Source organism: Ictalurus punctatus, chromosome 7 (assembly GCF_001660625.3).
Source record: "Ictalurus punctatus breed USDA103 chromosome 7, Coco_2.0, whole genome shotgun sequence".
NCBI classification, from domain to species: Eukaryota; Metazoa; Chordata; class Actinopteri; order Siluriformes; family Ictaluridae; genus Ictalurus; species Ictalurus punctatus.
The window spans coordinates 31,162,132-31,183,630 of NC_030422.2; the positions used below are offsets into that span (position 1 = coordinate 31,162,132).

The 21,499-nt window shown below is 41.5% G+C and overlaps 1 protein-coding gene across 1 annotated transcript; it reads left to right on the plus strand.

Moving 5' to 3' along the window:
* On the plus strand, positions 1 to 16,376 carry LOC128633072 (high affinity immunoglobulin gamma Fc receptor I). The gene is made up of 7 exons (XM_053681722.1): positions 1 to 63; positions 6,073 to 6,108; positions 6,753 to 7,046; positions 10,731 to 11,048; positions 11,294 to 11,569; positions 11,702 to 11,813; positions 15,397 to 16,376. The coding sequence occupies exons 1-7, from the start codon at positions 33 to 35 to the stop codon at positions 15,404 to 15,406; spliced, it is 1,077 nt and encodes a 358-aa protein (XP_053537697.1). The 5' UTR covers positions 1 to 32; the 3' UTR covers positions 15,407 to 16,376.
* Positions 16,377 to 21,499: the final 5,123 nt, after the last annotated feature.

The following is a 21,499-nucleotide window of genomic DNA, read 5'->3' on the forward strand; positions in this document are numbered from 1 at the left end:
TCTGTCAGTCAGTCAGTCGTTAGAGAGACAGGATGGAGTTCAGTCCACTCGCTGTGATGCTCTGTGAGTAAATGTTCTCTTTGTGTCTTCATTAGAGTGAGTGGTGGGGTATAAAGTTGTTCATCTGCAGCTGCTGTGGTGAGAATCTGGTGGTCTTACCTGTGAACAGAAAGGCTTTAACAAAACCATGTTAGCATTAATTAGACTGACAAAATGCCTTATGACCTACAGTACCATTTTTTTTTACTACTATGGTCTTTGCAGGGAAACATCTCAGTAAAGCAAGTTGAACCTAATGCATAATAATACATAAAAATTAATGTTTTTATCATGACTAATCAAAATAAACAACATAAGTAATGCAGAAACAAATATTCTCCTTAGCCTTGTACAAACACAAACTCAGTGACAGTGTTGGAGGCCTGAGAACAGGGATGAGTTGGTGTTTTGACCGGAACATTGTTCAGGTGTTTTATTTCAAGTCATCTGTCAGGTTTTTGTCTTTAAAACGCTCTTGTGTGTGAAACAATTTTATTACGCATCCCATTTGAAGCCTCCGTTGCTAATTCAAAAAAGTTATTTTAGAGCTAGTAACGGAGGCTCGATATGCAGGTCACTGATATGCAGTTATTGGAGAGAGACTGAGAGAGAAAGAGAGAGAGTTCATAGTTTCATGCTGATAATATCAAAATTGAACAAATAAATAAATAAACACTGATAGTCCTACTTGATCACAGGGTTTTGAATTACTGCTGAAAAATACAACAAAAACAATTTATACTTGTTTACCGGATTTTCTATTTCATTACTGCAATCAGACGTGCTCTCTCCCCCGCTCTCTCTTTCTTTTTTCTTGCTCTCTCACGCTTTAATAACTGCATATCAATGTCTCAAGCCTCTGCTTTGCCTAATGGCCGATTACCCACCTTGGTTGCACATTATTTTCCTAATAATTCGACGGCCTGTTGTAAATTATTGATTACTTATTTCTGGAAAATCCCAATTTTCTGTAATTTTGTTTGTTGTTAAATGTGTGTGTTGTGGTAGAGAGCCGGCTAACGTTTCTGTTACTCCAGTTAACTCGGTGAAGTGATATGGAACTGTAATGCGGTCAAGACATGACTGGAACTACTTTAGCTGTGAATTTACTGAAAAATAATTGCAAACCTCAAATCGAGAATTAGAGCGTGTTGGAGACAAAGTGAGTGCAGTAGAGAGTGATGGATACATATTGTGTGTATTACTTAGCCTATAGCGTGCGCTACGAGGTGTGGGTTGCAAGGCAGAGTGGCCAGAGTGGAAGTCGGGTCAGCAGTGTGAAAGTCAAACGCTCAGTCTGTAAACCACAGTGAAGCCGAAGCAGAGGTGGTTGTAGCAGGACGCAGGCAAGCAGGCTGAGTGAGAGGTGAACCTGGAGCATAGAGAGAACAACAGAATAAGTGGACAAACAAACACTGGGTAACACAGAGCTGAACAAAAACGTGAGAAAGCCTATCGTGATATTGCACCGGAATCTGGAACTATCAGGTGATAGTTCTGGAGGACTGGGGTTTAAATACGCTGCCATCTGATGAGGGGGGAGCCGGTGTGTTCACTCAATCAGGGAGAGGCACGAGGTGGAGTGCCACACCCAGACACACACACACACACACACACACACACACACATTTACATTTACATTTACATTTATTCATTTAGCAGACGCTTTTATCCAAAGCGACTTACAAATGAGGAAATACAAGCAAAGCGAAATATCAAGCAGAGAACAATACAAGTAGTGCCAGAGTAAATGTGCGCAGAGTGTGCAGAGTAGACGTGTAAGTGCCAGAGTACATTTTTTTATTATTATTTTTATTTATTTTTGTGGGTTGGTTAAGTGCTCATGGAAGAGGTGGGCCTTTAGCTGTTTTTTTGATAACGGTGAGAGATTCTGCGGTCCGGATCAATTTTGGAAGTTCATTCCACCACTGAGGAACATTTAGTTTGAATGTTCTTGAAAGGCATCTTGAGGCACTCTGAGTAGGTACTACTAAGCGTGGGTCGTTGATTGAGTGCAGATTGCGTGAGGGAACGTAAGCCTTCAGGAGAGAGTTGAGGTAGGGGGTGTTGTTCCAGACAGGGTATTGTATGAGAGCATCAAGGCCTTGAATTTGATGCGGGTGTCTACAGGAAGCCAGTGGAGGGAGATGAAGAGGGGTGTGACGTGGGTTCTCTTGGGCTGGTTGAAGACACACACACAGCAGAAAGAGAGGGAGAGACCATCACAGGAGACATGAGGAAGGGGGAAAATTTTAAATGACATGAGAACTTCACTGCATGAACATAACACTCCTAAAATCCCTTAACTAGAAATACACATTAATGCAGATTGGGCAGCTGTTTGTTTAACCATGAATTTCATTTATTATCATATTAAACTATTCGTTTACTAATGTATTTACAGTCATTAGTTAAAAGGGAGCTATCTGTCTTACACATCTGTCTCGCCTCCTCCCCTTCTTCACTGCTGAAGCCACATCGCTGACTTTCAAAAAAGAGGCAACAGCCACTTCGTGTCTTCTCTCAAACCTCAATTTTGTTTCTGTTAGAACCATGATGCAATTCAGCTCTATCCTGTACCCTGATAACTAACTGACTGACAGAGTAGTAGTGTTAAGGCCTCAGCACTTCCTGTGTTTCACTGATAGATTGAGAGAGAGTGAGAGAGAGAGAGAGAGAGAGAGAGAGAGAGAGAGAGAGAGAGAGAGAGAGAGAGAGAGAGAGAGACATAAAAAGTCATTTATATTTTACTGTACATAGACTTGGTAAGTTCTGTTCCTTCATCTTCCACATTAAGGCTGTTTTAAAACACACTACAAAACTCACAACAGGATTGACTTCATCAGGATTAAAAAAATTGCTTTACATTACAACACACTGTTGAAAGCTAGTTTCCTGATACACTATATACCCAAAAGTTTGTGGACACCTTACCATCAAACCCCTTACGTGCTTTTTGAACATCCCATTCCAGATTGATTCCCTCTTTGCTGCTCTAATGCGCTCCACTGTCCTGAGAAGGCTTTACACTAGATTTTGGAGCATGACTGTGGGGATTGTGTTCATTCAGCCACAAGAGCATTAGTGAGGTCAGGTACTGATGTTGGATGAGAAGGCCTGGGGTTAAGTCAGCATTCCAGTTCATCTCAAAGGTGTTTAATGCCACACCACGACAACAGGAGGAGTGCCAAGCTGCGCCACGTAAGCAGCAGATCGCCATAAAGTACCTGGGCTTCAATCTACCACCTGTGTTCGTGGAGGACTACGCCACGCCAACAGGAGGAGGAGGAGTCTGTGTACAAGTGGGAGTCTGTGGTCGGGGCTAGTACCATTTCCCACCCTCCGTCCCCTATAATGGATCTAGTTCAGTAAAAGGAGTCACTGGAGAACGAAAGTCAGCCTCTCTGCTCGTCTGAGGACGCCACTCAGCTTTTCGGTTCAACTGAGGACGCCGCTCAGTCACCCGGGTTGGCTGAAGACGTTGCTCCATGTCCTGACATACCCAAGTGCTCCCTCTGTTCGCCAATGCCACTGTGCTTGCTCGCTCTGCCTTCCTGCTCGGCTGAGGTCGTCGCTCTGCCTTCCTGCTCGGCTGAGGTCGTCGCTCTGCCTTCCTGCCTTCCTGCTCGGCTGAGGTCGTCGCTCTGCCTTCCTGCTCGGCTGAGGTCGTCGCTCTGCCTTCCTGCTCAGCTGAGGTCGTCGCTCTGCCTCCATGTTCCGTTGAAGATGCCGTTCCTCTTCTTTGCTGCGTGCTGTATGTCACTCCCCCTTCCTGCTCCACGGAGGACATCGTTCCCCCCTCATGCTCTGCGGAGAGCATCGTTCCTCCCTTTGGCCTCACGGAGAACCTCGCTCCCTGCTATGGCCTCATGGAAATCTTGGAGCTTCCCTCGGGCTTCGCGGAGAACATCGCTCCCCTCTCCTGTCCTGTGGAGAAAGTTGTCCCGCTGTCCTGTCACGCAGACGTCGCTCTGAGCTCCAGCCCCACTGAAGATGTTGCTCTGAGCTCCAGCCCCGCTGAAGACGTCGCTCTGAGCTCCAGCCCCGCTGAAGATGTCGCACTGCTTACCAGTTACACTGAGGACATTGCATTGCTTTCTTGCTCCACTGAGGACTCCACTCAGTCTCTTAGTTCTGCTAGGGACATTTTGCCCAGGGGGCCAGGACCACCAGATGGAGGGAGTGCATTTTTGGGCACTCCGGGAGTTGCGCCCTTGGGGGGGTTCTGTCACATATCGTGGAGGTAACTCTGGACTTCATTTCCCAGCAGCCACTGCACCATACTACATCATTGTCACATGACCACCTGCACCTGTATCACATTTCTGTTTAATGAGCACTCCTATATATAGCCACTGTTTGTACTGCTTCCTTGTCTCATGTAATCGTCTATCTATGCTTTTGTCCATGCTTGGTTTTTGCCACAGTATTTTGTCAAGTTTTGTTTGTTTGTTTGTTTGTTTGTTTGTTTGTTTGTTTGTTTGTTTGTTTGTTTGTTTGTTTAAATAAAACGTTGAATATCTGCGAATGCTTCTGCATCAGCTTTGAGACGTGACACTCAGAGGTAAATATAGCTTCTACAGGGGAGTTAGCCACAACTCTAGGATGGACACTGGCTTGTTGTTGTTGTTGTTGTTGTTTGTACTAAAAATAGACGGCTACTGTTTATATGACAAAATATATCGTAAAATGTGAATCCAGCGTAATTAGCCTCAAAATCGAAGACAAATCACTCCCCAGATAATTTTTTTTCTCTTTGCATATTTTTTCACAGTAAAACGGTTACATACCTGGTAAGGTTTCTAAAATAAACACACAGCAACAACAACAACAAAAAAATCAATAATTTATTGTTAACAAGTAATCATTCTTCCACCAAGCAATATAGTTCTTTAACTATGTTTAACAGAATGCTTGCCAAGCAACACACATGCAGCAACACACTAATTATAAACACTTTATACTCTGTTATACTACAGTCCTATTGACCACCTTTATTGAAAGACGATGAGCTTCATCATATGAATGGAGTAACACAGTTATACAATAAATTTGTGGCATGGTGGTGCAGTGGGTAGCACTGCTGCCTCACAGCTCCTGGGTCCCTGGTTTGATCCTGAGCTCTGTTTATTTTATATGTGGAGTTTCTGTGCATGTTTTCCCCTGTGATTGAGTGGGTTTTCTCCAGGTTTTTAAGTTTCCTCCCACCTCCTAACAGTAAATATGCTGGTAGATTAATTGGCTGTTGGTGTCCTGCAATGGATTGGGGTCTCATGAAAAGACTATTTCAGCCCCATGATCATGTGTTCCACATGACCCTGACAAGGTATATTAAAGTGTTGGAGACAAAGTGAGTGCAGTAGAGAGTGTTGGAGACAAAGTGAGTGTTTTGAGATAGTAAGATATTTTAAAACAATAACAAATGAAACACTAGCTACAAGCATGCTGCAGGGGAAATATCTGCATTAATGCTCATTTCTGGCTAACGGCTTTAATCAGCGTAATAACCATAATAACCATGGTAACCAGTGACAGAAAAGGAGGCATGCATGAGGAATTACACTAACACTAAAGGTCTCACTTTCAACACATTTGTCACTTTATTTGAGGCCCAATTAGTCTTTTTTGTCAACATTCTCAGCTGTCGTTCTCTTACAGGCAGAACATGGGACAGGCAGACAGACCACACAGACAGGAACCTGAGTCCAGGCTCATGCTACAAACTCCAGGCTTTACTTTTCTCCTCTGCGTGTATCTCAAACAGAATTTTAACAGCACTTTAAAGTCCTGAATGATGAAATTAGTCTATGATTAGGATGTTCTGAGTGTTACAGTGAAACAGTCCATTGGTTTTATGTCCTGCTGTTTGGATTAATGTGTCCACTGAGTCCATATATCAGGAATAATATCTGCTGGTACATGTTTGATACACACACTGTATTTCTTTCATATGAGTTCAGTGTGTCGAAAATGTGCTGTTTAAAATTTTCATGTGTCAGTATATCATGTTCTCTGTTTCTGTTCTTTTTTTAGTGCTGATTTCACTTGTACCAGTGACACCTGCTCAAGGTAATAATATACAGTTGTATTTTACATTTCTTTCATTATTTGTTCATGAGTACATGTCTGAGTTGTACTGGATTTGAGGAGGTTGTTTCTGTACATTACCAAGCCAATTTTTAGATTGTTTAATCAATAGAATGTTTGTGGTTGTAAAGAAAGGAAGTTACTTTTAATTAATTAATTAAGGAAGTAAACAAACAATTAATAAATTAATTAATTTGATTGGAATTGGAATTGGTTGTGTTTGTACATTACCATGCAGAGTTTGTCCATTTGCATTTTAATTTATTTTGTGTTATCAAATTTCTAGCCATAAAAAGGAGGTTACTTTAACTTAGTTATTTTTGGTCTCATATTCAGTTTCACTTTATGCTTTTTTTGTGAATTCACTCACACATGGCTCTTGATTTTCGATTCCCTTTTTGAAAACAATTCACTTAAAATATATAAAGTTATAAAAGAAAAACTAACAAATTTATACTACAGAAATTAATAAGTCATTTTATTTCTGGTTCACAGTGGTGATTTCAAATTATATGTTTACTTCCCGTTAAATTGTTCATAGTTTTGTTTTAAATAGCTTTTTGCACCTCTTTGGGAATTTCTTTATGTACTTGTTTAACAATAGATTATTGTTGTTTTTATTATAGGGATTCCTAAAGCTGTGGTGTTCATAAAACCTTATAAACATGTGTTCACTTGTGAGAAAGTTACTCTCAGATGTGACGTACAGGGAGGAGGAAGCTCTGAGTGGACTTACAGTTGGGAGAAGAATATAACCAAGCTTTATACAAGTGGAGATAGATTCAGTGCAGAAAGCCCAATGCAGGAGGTCAGTATCAGTTGTGTTATACAATCTGACAGTGGTGACTACACCTGCAGAGGACAGAGGAGTGACTCTCAGAGCTCAGAGATCAGTGATGCTGTGACACTGACTGTATCAGGTGAGTCTGTGACAACATCTGGATTTTTACAGTTTTACTCACAATAAAATTGTGGTGAGATTATTAGTACACAGCAAAAATTATGGGAGGACGCACAAAATCTCACTGTGTCTTGCCTCTGCAAGATCAGAAGCTGATATGAGACCCTTCTAAGGAATTATAAGGTTTTATCTGAGAAGTCAGTAATTTTAAAACACTTAGACTTAAGGTTTTGACCCTCAAAATAAAAGCAGATACATTATTTGATATATTGTTTTTTTATTGTTGGTTTGTATTCTGGTTGCATGGAAATAGCACATTACATTTAAAAAAAGCAAATACATTGTCTTTCATGTCTATTATACCAACCATGAGAAGACACAGGCTGCTAAACAGATCTCAGTGATTCAGTCAGTGTTATGTAACGAGACTATAGCGGAAGCAAGTGCAGATCAAAGTCTTTATTACAAACACAAGGTCAATAAACATGAGCAGAGATACGCGGTCCGAAGCACGAAGCGAGATTCAAAGCATGAAACCAAAACAGGACACGAGAGCAAGACCGCTTAGCATGAAGGTGGCTAACACATGCATAACCTACTTAAACGTAGTTAGGCCTGTTTATCATTTAAATAGAACTGAGGCATGAATTACACATTTAAGTAGAACTGAGGCATGAAACACAAAACTAGAACAGGACATGGAAACACTACCGTGTGGCACCATTACACATTTAATACTGCACCATGTGCGCCGCAACATGAGGGGTTTAAATAACAAATGCCATTTACCTAAAACGCTGACAGCTGGTAACAATTAATATACACCCTCTACAAACAACCAATGACTAAACAAGGAGGAAACAGAACAGAAACAAATGCACATGTCCATTGTAAACAAAGTCTCCATAGTTCATACGTAACCCGTGAGCATGTGCTCGCTCTGGTTCGTGCACACGCGCGCTCCTCCGGCTCTCTGTGCACATCGCCGCCGCAGCACCATCTGCCGGCAAGATCGTGACAGAATCCCCCTCCAAAGAACACTCAGAGCGGCCTCTGCTGAGCAGGAAACAGAGCGACCTCTGCTGGGCAGCAGACAGGCGGAGCACCGCCCCCAGCCGGGCTGGAGTTCGGGGTGACGTCCTCAGCGGGGCTGGAGCCCAGAGCGACATCCCCAGCGGGGCTGGAACGCGGAGCGGGAATGCGGGGCTACGTCCACTGTGGGGCTGGAACACGGAGAGACGTCCTCTGTTGGATCGGAAATCAGGGCGACGTCCTCGGCGGGACAGGACAGCGGGACAGCTTCTTCGGCGGGGCAGGACAGCGGGACATATTCCTCGGCAGGGCAGGACAGTGGGACAGCCTGCTCGGCGGGCAGGACAGCAGGACAGCCTCCTCAGCCTCCTCTACGACCCAGAACCTGAACCTGACTTGGGCGATCATTTCGTTTACCTCGGGCTGGGACCCGAGGTTACCTCGTTGACCTCGGGCTGGGGCCCCAAGGTCGCCATGTTGACCTCGGGCTGGGACCCCGAGCTCTCCTCGTTGACCTCGGGCTGGGACCCCAAGGTTTCCACGTTGACCTCAGGCTGGGGCCCCGAGGTCGCCTCGTTGACCTCAGGCGGGAGCTGCGGAGCTGCAGATTCTACCCTGTCCACCCACTCATAATTCAGGTGGAATGGCGGGACAGCCTGGGGCATCCCATTGACTCACCCCCCAGTAAATCCAGGCCACAAAGATGCCCTGGCTGAGGGAACTCCTCAAGAAAAAGTTCCGCAAACTGCGTGACATCAAGAAGGGAGGAGGACCCAGTACTTACCGGACGCTCCGCCCAGTCCCGGGCCAGGCCGCAAAACCAAGATGGTGACAGTTAGGATTACAGTGAGAGGTACAGTACTGTGCAAAATTCTTAGGCACATGCAAGAAATGTTGTAAAGTAAATATGACTTCAAAATAATTTCATTAAATCTTTCTACTTAAAAAAAATATACTACAGCATGCAGTAATCAGTAATAAATTAAACTTCAATAGTAGTCCCAGGAACAATTTGAGCAGTTTTAAAAATTAGCTGGTAGGTTTTACCGAGCATCTTGAAGAATCTGACACAGTCCTTCTGGAGAGTTTGACTGTTGCACTTGCTTCTTCTTTTTTTGCCTAAAAAACCCAGGAGCCTTTTTTTTTGTCTGAAGTGGGAAGGCCGGCGCTATTCTCAAGAAAAGAGAAAACTATGTAAAACGTTTTTCTGATTTTTTTTTTAAAATGTCATTTTGAGCCAAGTCTACTGCTGCCATTGTCATACTTCAAAGAGAACTCTTATGCTTTTTCTGATTCCACTACAGTGGATATCACTATGCTCCATATTAAATCTGAAAAAGGCTATTTTAATCAAATATTTACACTGTTTGGTAAAAAAAGAAATAAATAAAGAAGTTCATTCCACCACTGAGGAACAGTACTGTTCAACACTGAGGCATTTTAGAAATGCCGTTTGCCTTGCACCTCCAGGGTTGGGGGTTCGTCTCAGCTTCTTTAGCAAGGCAGTGGTCGTCTTGGAGGTGTATTTGGGGTCGTTATCATGTTGGAATACTGCATACTGATCATGCTCTGCTTCAGTATGTCACAGTAGATGTTGGCATTCATGGTTCTCTCAATGAACTGTAGCTCCCCAGTGCCGGCAGCACTCATGCAGCCCCAGACCATGACACTCCCACCACCATGCTTGACTGTAGGCAAGACACACTTGTCTTTGTACTCCTCACCTGGTTGCCACCACACACGTTTGACACCATCTGAACCAAATAAGTTTATCTTGGTCTCATCAGACCACAGGACATTGTTCCAGTAATCCATGTCCTTAGTCTGCTTGTCTTCAGCAAACTATCTGTGGGCTTTTTTGTGCATCATCTTTAGAAGAGGCTTCCTTCTGGGACGACAGCCATGCAGACCAATTTGATGCAGTATCCGGCGTATGGTCTAAGCACTGACAGGCTGACCCCCCACCCCTTCAACCTCTGCAGCAATGCTGGCAGCACTCATGCATCTATTTCCCAAAAACAACCTCTGGATATGACGCTGAGCACGTGCACTCAACTTCTTTGGTCGACAGTGGTGAGGCCTGTTCTGAGTGGAACCTGTCCTGTTAAACCGCTGTATGGTCTTGGCCACCGTGCTGCAGCTCAGTGTCAGGGTCTTGGCAATCTTCTCATAGCCTAGGCCATCTTTATGTAGAGCAACAATTCTTTTTTTCAAATCCTCAGAGAGTTCTTTGCCATGAGGTGCCATGTTGAACTTCCAATGACCAGTATGAGGGAGTGTGAGAGTGATGACACCAAATTTAACACACCTGCTCCCCATTCACACCTGAGACCTTGTAACACTAACAAGTCACATGACACCGGGAGGGAAAATGGCTAATTGGGCCCAATTTGGACATTTTCACTTAAGGGTGTACTTACTTTTGTTGCCAGCGGTTTAGACATTAATGGCTGTGTGTTGAGTTATTTTGAGGGGACAGCAAATTTACACTGTTACACAAGCTGTACACTCACTACTTTACATTGTAGCAAAGTAGCATTTCTTCAGTGTCGTCACATGAAAAGATATAATCAAATATTTACAAAAATGTGAGGGGTGTACTCACTTTTGTGAGATACTGTATATATTTCAAATCTTAATTGTGATTAATTGTGTATTTCCTGTGTAACAGAGACACCACAGCCAGTACTGAGTATATCTCCACAGAGCTGGCTGACTGAAGGAGACTCAGTGACTCTAAGCTGTGAGATTACAGACTCCTCTACAGACTGGAAATTCAGCTGGTACAGAGATGTTCCATACAGATACAATGATGGCCGTATCATCTATAGAGCGGTGCCCCTCTCAGACAGCAGCAGAGGATCTGGAGGTTTCTACACTCTCAGCCCTGCTGCTCTTAATCACACAGGAGTTTATATGTGCAGAGGAGGGAGAGGAGAACCAGCCTTTTACACACATTACAGCAACCTACAGACACTATGGATCACTGGTACATATAGATGTGTATAGATGTGTAAATAAAGCTGCACTAATGTTTGGTGTAAAAATCTTTATATTCACCCTCCTGGGTGAGGAATGAATGAGGCAGTTGAATATCCCTAAGCACTGGTAGAGGATTATTCTCCTTCAAATAGCACTGTTTCATTAAACGAGGTGTAAATGTGTTCAGTGTGAGTTATGTCATGAAAACACAATCATAATAATACACGTGAATTATAATGTTCTGTGTTCAAGGTGAATCTCCTCCAGTCTCTCTGATCATCAATCCCAACAGAACTCAACACTTTAATGATGACTCTCTCTCAGTGAGCTGTGAGGACCAGAGTGACTCTACTGGATTGACAATGAGACGATACACACAGAAACTTGGGGTGTCAGTTTGTACACAATTGGGATCAGTTACAGGATCTACATGTAATATCAGCTCCCTCTCCACATCCGACACTGGAGTTTACTGGTGTGAGTCTGAATCTGGAGAAAACAGTAATCCTGTCAACATCACAGTGCATGGTGAGTCTTCATGTAGTGTGTTTATTGTTAAAGGAAAAGGGAAGTGTAGTTTGAGGTAAAACTTACAAAAAATTTGCCATGAATAAAACTTTATTATTTATTTATATATATATTTATATATATTTACATCAGGTCGATCACGTTCATTCTCAGTGTTCATGCTGATCTGTAGCATAGTGACGGGCTTTCTGTTTCTGCTGATGACCATCATTCTGCTGGTCAAATGTTACAGAGCTCGCTCGAGGTAAGAATTCCTTCAATATGGCTCTACATTTCACATAACAAGTATATTAACTTTGATTAGTGCAGGAGAACCATTTTCACCTTAGGACAAGTGAAAATCATTTGACTTAATATAATCATGAAAAAGCCAAAAAATACACATTTTGTTTTGTTCTAAAAATGTATTTACAGTAAGACTTAAAGAAAGTCTGATGAGATCCAGGTATGCAGACCCAAAAAACTTAAATATTTGCTGCTTCGGCTTCTTGTGCATCATAACAACACGCACACACACATGCACACACCCAAAGGAACACATGCAGGTAAGAAATGGCATGGGTTGGATAAAATAGTAATGATTATGCACAGGTGAAACCCCTCACTGATTGCCCTCAACCTTGCCCCCCTAAACTCCCTGTTACAGTCTTCGTTAAAACGACACCCTGCCTGCCACATACCCCCACCACTCGACGCAGGCCGAGGAGCTGTCTGGCCTACAACAGACTCCTGCCCCAACCCCAAAAGGGAGAAGAAATTCAATACAACCATCTCTGTGGCCCTGGACCACAATGAACTTAAAGGGCTGCAAGGAGAGATACCAACATGTGATGCATGCGTTAGCATCCTTCTTGTGGTCGAGCCACTGCAGAGGTGCATGTTCCAAACAGAGGGTGAAAGGGCATCCTACTATATAATATCAGAGAGTGAGGACAACCCACTTATGGTTACATTTACATTTGTGATGTTTGGCAGATGCCCTAATCCAGAGAGACTAACAGAATGTTCTGATATTGGTTCACTATGTCACAGACTAAGAATACAATCAGTGTAAAAGGTGATGGTAGGGAGGTAATATACTAAGAAAAACACAGACACTTTTAAGTACTTCAGGAAGGTGTTTATCATCTGAAGAATGCCAGTGATTCGGCTGTTCGGATGTCTGAGGGAAGTTCATTCCATCACCTAGCTTCCAGAACAGACAAGAGTCTTGATGCATGCCTTCCTTGTACCATGAGAGATGGTGGGACCAGTAGAGTAGTGAAGCAGTGATGGAGAATAAGATGGAGCGGGGTGCAGTGTGGGGTGTGAGAAGTGCTTTAAGGTAGGTGAGTGCTGATCCTTTTTTGGCTTTATAGGCAAGCATCAGTGTTTTAAATGTGATTAGTTAGTTAGTTACAGTTACATCTATATAGCGCTTTTCTAGACACAAAGCATTTTCCATAGTGGGGGGGGGGATCTCCTCAACCACCACTAGTGTGTTGCATCCACCTGGATGATGCGATGGCAGCCATAGTGTGCCAGAACACCCACCACACACTAGCTATTAGTAGAGAAGAGAGAGTAATGTAGACAATTCAGAGATGGGGATTAGTAGGGGCCAATGGGGGAATTTCACCAGGACACCAGAGTATACCCGTACTCTTTTATGATAAGTGTCCAGGGATTTTTAATGATCATACAGAGAGTCAGGATCTCGGTTTAACATCTCATCCAAAAGACAGTGCTGTTTTTTCAGTATAGTGTCCCCATCACTATGCTGAGGCATTAGGCCCCACACAGACCACAGGGTGAGCGCCCCCTGCTGGCCTCACTAATACCACTTCCAGCAGCAACCTTAGTTGTCCCCTGGAGGTCTCCCATCCAGGTACTGGCCAAGCTCAACCCTTCTTAGCTTCAGTGTGAAACCAGACAAGAACTGCAGGGAAATATGGTGCTGGCAATGATGTGGGCAACTACAGGAAGCCAGTGGAGGGAGCATAGCAATGGGGTTACGGCGGAGAACTGACGAAGGTTGAAAACAGATTGTGCGGCTGCATTCTGGATCAGTTGCAGAGGTTGAATGGCCCTCAGTGGCAGACTTGCCAAGATGGAATTACAGTAGTCCACTCTCAAAATGTCAAGGGACCGAGCAAGCACCTGAGTGGCCTGTGTGGATAGAAATTACTAACAGCAGCTTTCAGCTGCTGAGCTGCCATACATGATGAGATGTCTGCCAGACATGCCCACTGGATCACCAACCACTACTTCTCAGTGGTGCTTTGCTTAGACTCCCTGACTGAGAGCTTTCGGCATATGTACAGCACAGGACGATCCTCCACCTTTGCTACCTGGGACAAAAATGGCCCCCAGCCCTCTATCTGATGCATCTGTATGCAACACAAAAGAGTGAGAGAAGTCAGGGGAATGAAGTATGGGCCTTTGCTTTCACAAAAGCCCATTGACACTGCTTCATCCACTGGACTGGGTCTGGCTCTCCCTTTTAGTGAGATCTGTCAGAGGGCTGACAAGGTCTGAAAATTCTTGTACAAATCTGCGATAGTACCCCATCAGACCAAGGTACTGTCTTACCTACTTTTTAGAATGGGGCATGGACAAGCCAAAATTCTCCTATTTTGTCAGTTTGGGGACGTACCTACCCATACCCCAAGTGGAAACCCAGATTCCATACCTCCACCAGTTCAATTGCACACTTTGCCAGGGTCACTGGCAGCACGGCCCATCTCATGAACTTCAGGACGGCCTACACATGATGCATATGTCGCCGCATCAATACTATAAAATATGATATGATCTATGTAGGTGGCGGCATATGCACTATGCGGACAAAGAATTTTGTTCATCAATAGATGGAATGAGTCTGGTGCCCCCAAAATGCAAAAACGGAAGGGTCACAAATTGGTGAAAGACAAACAGCGTAGAGAAAGTTGTTTTTTCCTTAGACTGTGGTGAAAATAAATCTGCCAATAGGCCTTGGTTAAATCCACTGTCGAGTAAAAGTGAGCAATATTACAACTTAATCTCCTGGTGCAAATTTCCTAACTAGCACTTATTGTAAAGCTGTTGCTACCTTTCCTGGGTCTGGAGAAAACTTTTCCTAGATAAGTGAGCCAGTGTGCTTTGCTCTCAGGTGCAGGATATACTGAACCTCATTTTTACTAGGGGTGGGACCATCTTACCCGCATTCTCTTACTACATCCAATGTCGCCTGAGACTTTTGGTCATATAAAAGTTCAAATGGGGAGAATCCAGTGAAGACCTGAGTTACCTCCACAACCTTTTATTCCAATTCCAATTGTCTTCATGCACAAACTTACAAATCATGATTTTCAGGGTTTTATTAAAACATTCTACCAGCCTGTCTATTTGAGAATGTGTCTGAAGATGTGTCTAAGGGTTTATCCAGTGGCAGCATGGCCAGACACCACCTGAGACAAGAGTTTCTGCTGGTTTTTCTGCAGGCAGAGGAGAGTCTGCGGCCAAACTCAGAATCAAATAAACCTGCAACATGAATATTTGCTGCTTCAGCTTCTCGTGCTCCTGCTCTGTGTCACTACATGCATGCACACGCACACACTGGAAGCAAAACATGCAGGGAAGTAAGGGCGTGGGTTATATAAAACAGGAGTGATTATGCACAGGTGGAAACCCTTACTAATTTTCCTCACATTTGCCCCAAGCCTAGTCACTTTTCATTTTACTGTCATTAATAAGCATGAAAACAAACAGCCTTTACATTGTGTTTAGGATATGTTCAAATGTGATTCAGTTGCTTTTCTGGAACACCTGGAATGAAACAAATAACTTTTTTATAATTTCTTTACCAGCTCACACTGAAGACAGAATCGAGAATGCAGTCATAGAGGAATGAGCAACGTTCGTCTAAGTGAATGCATTGGTGGATGCGTTGGTATTTTCAGTAAGGTTATGTTGGGATTTTAATATAATATTGACTTGTTGTTATAATGTCATGCTGTTAGTAGCCCTGTATTTTACAGACAGCCTTTTTGTTTTGACTGGATTCATTTAGCTAAAGCCTGTAAATGTTGCTGATACAAAGTACCGAGTAATCTAAACAAGTAAAATAGTCTTATAAGAAAGAAAAAAAAGAAGGAAAAACGATTTTAGCCACGCTAATGTTTTTGATTTAGATGATTGAGCTCTGCTTCTGCTGAAAACTTGCAAAAAAACCAAATGTGTCTGCTAGTTTAAAACCAACATGGTGACCTGGACAGTAAAACCTCAAAAGATTTCCTGTAACATTACTGATAAACAGCAAGCCTTGAGATGTGTTTTTATATTTTCTTTGACTTTAATTGTAGTTATGTGAGGAGATTTGTAGATGGAACATTTTAAGAAAACAAATGCATCATTATCAATTCACAATATTATGTAACCTGGTTGCAATGTTGTATCATATCAAGTACAAGTAATACAATGATAACAATAACTCTGAACAACTACTCTTGTGCATTATTAAATATCATACCTTTTGCAATTTTGTATTTTTTTTTTATCTAAAATATGAATTAATATTGAATATTTTAAAATAAAAATATAATTAAACAAGACAATGTGTATTTTATTTATATTGCTATAAGCAGAAACTGGATCCTGCAGTATTAACAGTGTAAATAGAGGATCTCTACTCTAAGTTCAGGAGTAAATGAGGAATCAAACAGAAGGGTTAAGGTTTCAGTGTTAAACCCTGCAGTGGATAAGTGCATTTCTTCCCAGTCCTGGCAGAGGGATCAAGAGAGTCAGGCATATGCTTTTGTAAGCTTTGGGGGTTTTTTTCCCCCAGTTTATTTTTTATTTGTTTTTTATTGCCGTCATTATCATTATTCATATGCAAGAATAATTCAGCAGGTTTTCTTTCTGCATGTTTACAAAATTAATGCTCAACATTAAGTGGTTTTCTCACAGTACCTTTTCTGTTGTTTAGTTCATGCATTAGAAATCATTTGTATCTTATTACTAACATTCATTGAATAAAAAACAAAAACACTCCAGTTGTCTTAACAATTACATAATGTCTAATATTTCCATTTGTTTTTTAATCAATAAAATTCAAGGTACTCCTGAAAGTACAGAATTAAAACCAGTGTGATGGCACTCAAAGCCTCCTGTGAGAATTAGAGAGACTAAAGTGTTAATGGTTCATACACTACAGCCAGTGTTCATAAATATACCAGCTCATGTACCAGATCACTGCTGTCAGATTGAAACTGAGCTGGATTTTTACAGTACGTGGGCTCCACCTTTTGGTCAAAGGAGAATTGTGTATAATAATAATAATATATATATGTATATATTTTAAATTAATCTTCAGTAAAAGCTTTTCAGGGTCATGTAGACTCTTCCCCAGGAACACATGATCATGGGGCTAAAATACTCTTTGCATGAGACCCCAATCCATTGCAGGACACCAACGGCCAATTCATCTACCAGCATATTTACTGTTAGGAGGTGGGAGGAAACTTAAAAACCTGGAGAAAACCCACTCAATCACAGGGGAAAACATGCACAGAAACTCCACATATAAAATAAACAGAGCTCAGGATCAAACCAGGGACCCGGGAGCTGTGAGGCAGCAGTGCTACCCACTGCACCACCATGCCACAAATTTATTGTATAACTGTGTTACTCCATTCATATGATGAAGCTCATCGTCTTTCAATAAAGGTGGATGAGAGGACTGTAGTATAACAGAGTAAAGTGTTTATAATTACTAATCTGCAGGGGAGATCGTGACAATATCGCACATCAGACCACATATACATTCTAGGAACCCTAGTTGACAAGCAAATCAACCCAAACAAAACTTCAAAAAAGCTTTTGATTCAATTTGGCATGAGGGACTTTTACTCCACTTGATTCAGTGCGGCATTGGTGGAAAAACATACACCATAATCAAATCTATGTACATGAACAACAAATTCACAGTTAAATTGGTGAAAACACACAAATTTCCTCCCTCAGAGTCGTGGGGTGAGGCAGGGCTGTACCTTGAGTCCCATCCTATTCAATATATACATCTAGCAAGGGCTCTGGAACAGTCTGCAGCACTATATTTTCCTAGAAAGAGGAAGGAACTGGGACAAAAATGTCTGTATCTACTTAAATAGAAGTTGAAACTATTTCTCTCTCTGTGTGTCTGTCACTGTCTCTCTCTCTCTGTAAGAACACAGGAAGTTGAAACTTTAACACACACCACTGCTCTGTCAGTCAGTCAGTCGTTAGAGAGACAGGATGGAGTTCAGTCCACTCGCTGTGATGCTCTGTGAGTAAATGTTCTCTTTGTGTCTTCATTAGAGTGAGTGGTGGGGTATAAAGTTGTTCATCTGCAGTCTGGATGTCCTGAGTGATGAGCTTATTGTGTGATTAGGACATTGTGTGTACTTCAGCATGACTGCTCAGGTGGATCAGTGTATCCATATCTGTTATGAGAAGGGTTTAGTTTGATGTGTAACTACTCTCAGTAACTATGATAGTTCAACAGATAAGAGTACAAGTAGAGCAAGTTTAAAACACAGGGTTTAAATAATCTAATGAGTGTAAACGAGTCTGTATTGTTGGAATCTGTAGCTGATCTTCTGTGTCCTGCTGTCATCTGCTGCTCAGTGACAACCTCTCATGATCATTTGATCTGCTAAAAGAAAATGACTGGATGGTGTTTGTACTTTCACCAATGGAAGTCAGGGTTGTGAATAACTGAAATGTCTTTAGCTGCTGTGGTGAGACTCTGGTGGTGTTTCCTGTGAACAAAAAGGTTTAACAAAACCATGTTAGCATTAACATGTTACCAAACTAATGCACAGTGGTTTCTTAAATAAATACTAATCATTATTAGCCCATTTGTGTCAAAAACAGCAGCAAAGGTTATTCATAAACAAACACGTTTCATTAGCCGTGTACACACACAGGGCAGTGACACTGTTAGAGGCCTGAAAACAGAGAGTTTACATGTGGTTTTGCTTCTTTTTCATTAATTCAGTGACGTGAGTTCAGTAGGAGGAGGCGTGAAGTTGTTGCGTGAGAGCCATAACTGACTTTTAACCATAAATATGAACTCCATCTGCTTCATGTCACATGCCCCCCCATCAATGTGCTTGTGACTGTAACACTTACAGGTAGTAAACTCAAGTTATAAGTTCTCTTACATTTATTCACTTAGCAGACGCTTTTATCCAAAGCGACTTACAAATGAGAAAAATACAAGCAAAGCGATATAGTAAACTCAAGTTATAAGTTCTCTTCCAAAGACAGTTCAGGGTCAGTTCACTGGAACTGAATGTTTAATATTCACCATTCATACATTTACAACAGGCTCTTTTTTTCAGTTTAATTAAGACAGTCATTCCCAGACCTTGATAAGACATCACCACACAGTATGGTTTTTATAGTAAGTGTCACGATACGAAGTTGGATACAGATGCAAGTGCGGAAGTTTTAAACATTTAATGATAAACAAACAAAATACAAAAGACTCAACAACAAAGATACAACACACAGTGGCGAAGACTAAACACGGCAGCATAGACTAAAGCATAGTAGGACAACGTGAGACAAGGAAGCAGTGCAAACAATGTCTATATATAAGCGTGCTCGTTAACCAGGAAGAGAATACAGGTGCAGGTGGTCATGTGACTGATGAGTACGGTGCAGTGGCTGCTGGGAACTAGAGTCCAGAGTTCCTTCTCTGATACGTGATGGTAAGAATGTCCCCAGTGAGAGCATTTGCTTGTGTGCGGTTCCTTCTTCTGGTCTCGAGTTTGGAATTTGTGTGAATATTTTTGTGCTCGTCCAGAGCATCCCTGCATGCACTGACTCATTTATTAAATTTGATGCCACACACTGTAACTAGCAAATGTTTGATAGAAAGGAAAGGCGAGAACACAGCTTTACAAATTCACACACTCAGTTAACACTTACAGTGTTTAGAGTCACTAATCCACCATCCAGAGGGGGAAGAAAATCAGAGAACAATGAGGAAACCCGTGTGTACACGAGGAGAACACGCATAAAGCCACACAAACAGTAATCCAAGATCAAAAGTGCTCTGAAAACTACAGGCTTTACTGGACTGAAATACGCTTTGCGTATGCATGTACCTCAAATCAGAATCTATTTGTGTTTCACCACATTCACATCCTGATGAAGTCAATCCTGTTGTGAGTTTTACAGTGTGTTTTAAAACAGCCTGAGTGCTGAGTGCTGATTTCACTTGTACCAGTGACACCTGCTCAAGGTAATAATATACAGTTGTATTTTACATTTCTTTCTTTATTTGTTCATGAGTACATGTCTGAGTTGTACTGGAGTTGAGGAGGTTGTTTCTGTACATTACCAAGCCAATTTTTAGATTGTTTAATCAATAGAATGTTTGTGGTTGTAAAGAAAGGACGTTACTTTTAATTAATTAATTAAGGAAGTAAACAAACAATTAATAAATGAATTAATTTGATTGGAATTGGAATTGGTTGTGTTTGTACATTACCATGCAGAGTTTGTCCATTTGCATTTTAATTTATTTTAACTAATAAATTTATACTACAGAAATTAATAAGTCATTTTATTTCTGGTTCACAGTGGTTCTGTAAGTTTACACCAAAGCAGTATTTCAAATTATATGTTTACTTCCCGTTAATACTTTTGTTTTAAATAGCTTTTTGCACCTCTTTCTTTATGTACTTGATTAACAATAGATTATTGTTGTTTTTAATATAGATATTCCTAAAACTGTGGTGTCCATAAAACCTTATAAACATGTGTTCACTTGTGAGAAAGTTACTCTCAGATGTGACGTACAGGGAGGAGGAAGCTCTGAGCCGAGCTCCTGCTCGGCTGAGGATGTCACTCCTCCATCCCGCTCAGCTGAGGATGTTGGTCTGCTATCCTGCTCCACTGAGGACGTCGCTGTGCTGTACTGCTCGGCTGACGATGTCACTCTGCCATCCTGCTCTTATTAAACCGAGCTTTATACAAGTGGAGATGGATTCAGTGCAGAAAGCACAATGCAGGAGGTCAGTATCAGTTGTGCTATACAATCTGACAGTGGTGACTATACCTGCAGAGGACAGAGGAGTGACTCTCAGAGCTCAGAGATCAGTGATGCTGTGACACTGACTGTATCAGGTGAGTCTGTGGCAACATCTGGATTTTTACAGTTTTACTCTTACAGTAAAATTCTGGTGAGTCGGTGAGGTTATTAGTACACAGCAAAAATTATGGGAGGAGGCACAAAATCTCAGTGTCTTTCCTCTGCAACGATCTGATTCATCAGAAACTGATATGAGACCTTTCTAATTAATTATAAGGTTTTATCTGAGAAGTCAGAAATTTTAAAAACACTTTGCCTTAAGGTTTTGATATAATACAATAATTACAACATAATACAATATTTTAAACATAGTTTTTTTATTATAGTTTTTTTTATTCTGGTTGCATGTAAATAGCACATTACATTAAAAAAGCAAATACAGTGTCTTTCATTTCTGTTATACCAACCATGAGTAGACACAGACTGCTAAACAGATCTCAGTGATTCAGTAGGATTACAGTGAGAAGTACAGTTCTGTGCAAAAGTTTTAGACAAATGCAGGAAATACTGTAAAGTAAATATGACTTCAAAATAATTTCATTGAATCTTTCTACTTAAAAATATACTACAGCATGCAGTAATCAGTAATAAAATAAACTTCAATAGTACTCCAGGTACAATTTGAGCAGTTTTAAAAATTAGCTGGTAGGTTTTACTGAGCATCTTGAAGAATCTGACACAGTCCTTCTGGAGAGTTTGACTGTTGCACTTGCTTCTTTATTTTTTCATAAAAAACCCAGGAGCCTTTTTTTTTTGTGTGTGAAAAGTGGTCTATTATATAATATGTTGCTCTTTCTGCTGTACTGACATACAATTTTTTTTTCCAG

Excerpts from the sequence above, each read along its gene's own strand:
- LOC128633072 (XM_053681722.1), top strand. The coding sequence starts at position 33 with ATGGAGTTCAGTCCACTCGCTGTGATGCTCT. Across the intron at positions 6,109-6,752 it reads ACCAGTGACACCTGCTCAAG|GGATTCCTAAAGCTGTGGTG; the intron begins GTAATAATATAC and ends TTTTTATTATAG. Across the intron at positions 7,047-10,730 it reads TGTGACACTGACTGTATCAG|AGACACCACAGCCAGTACTG; the intron begins GTGAGTCTGTGA and ends CCTGTGTAACAG.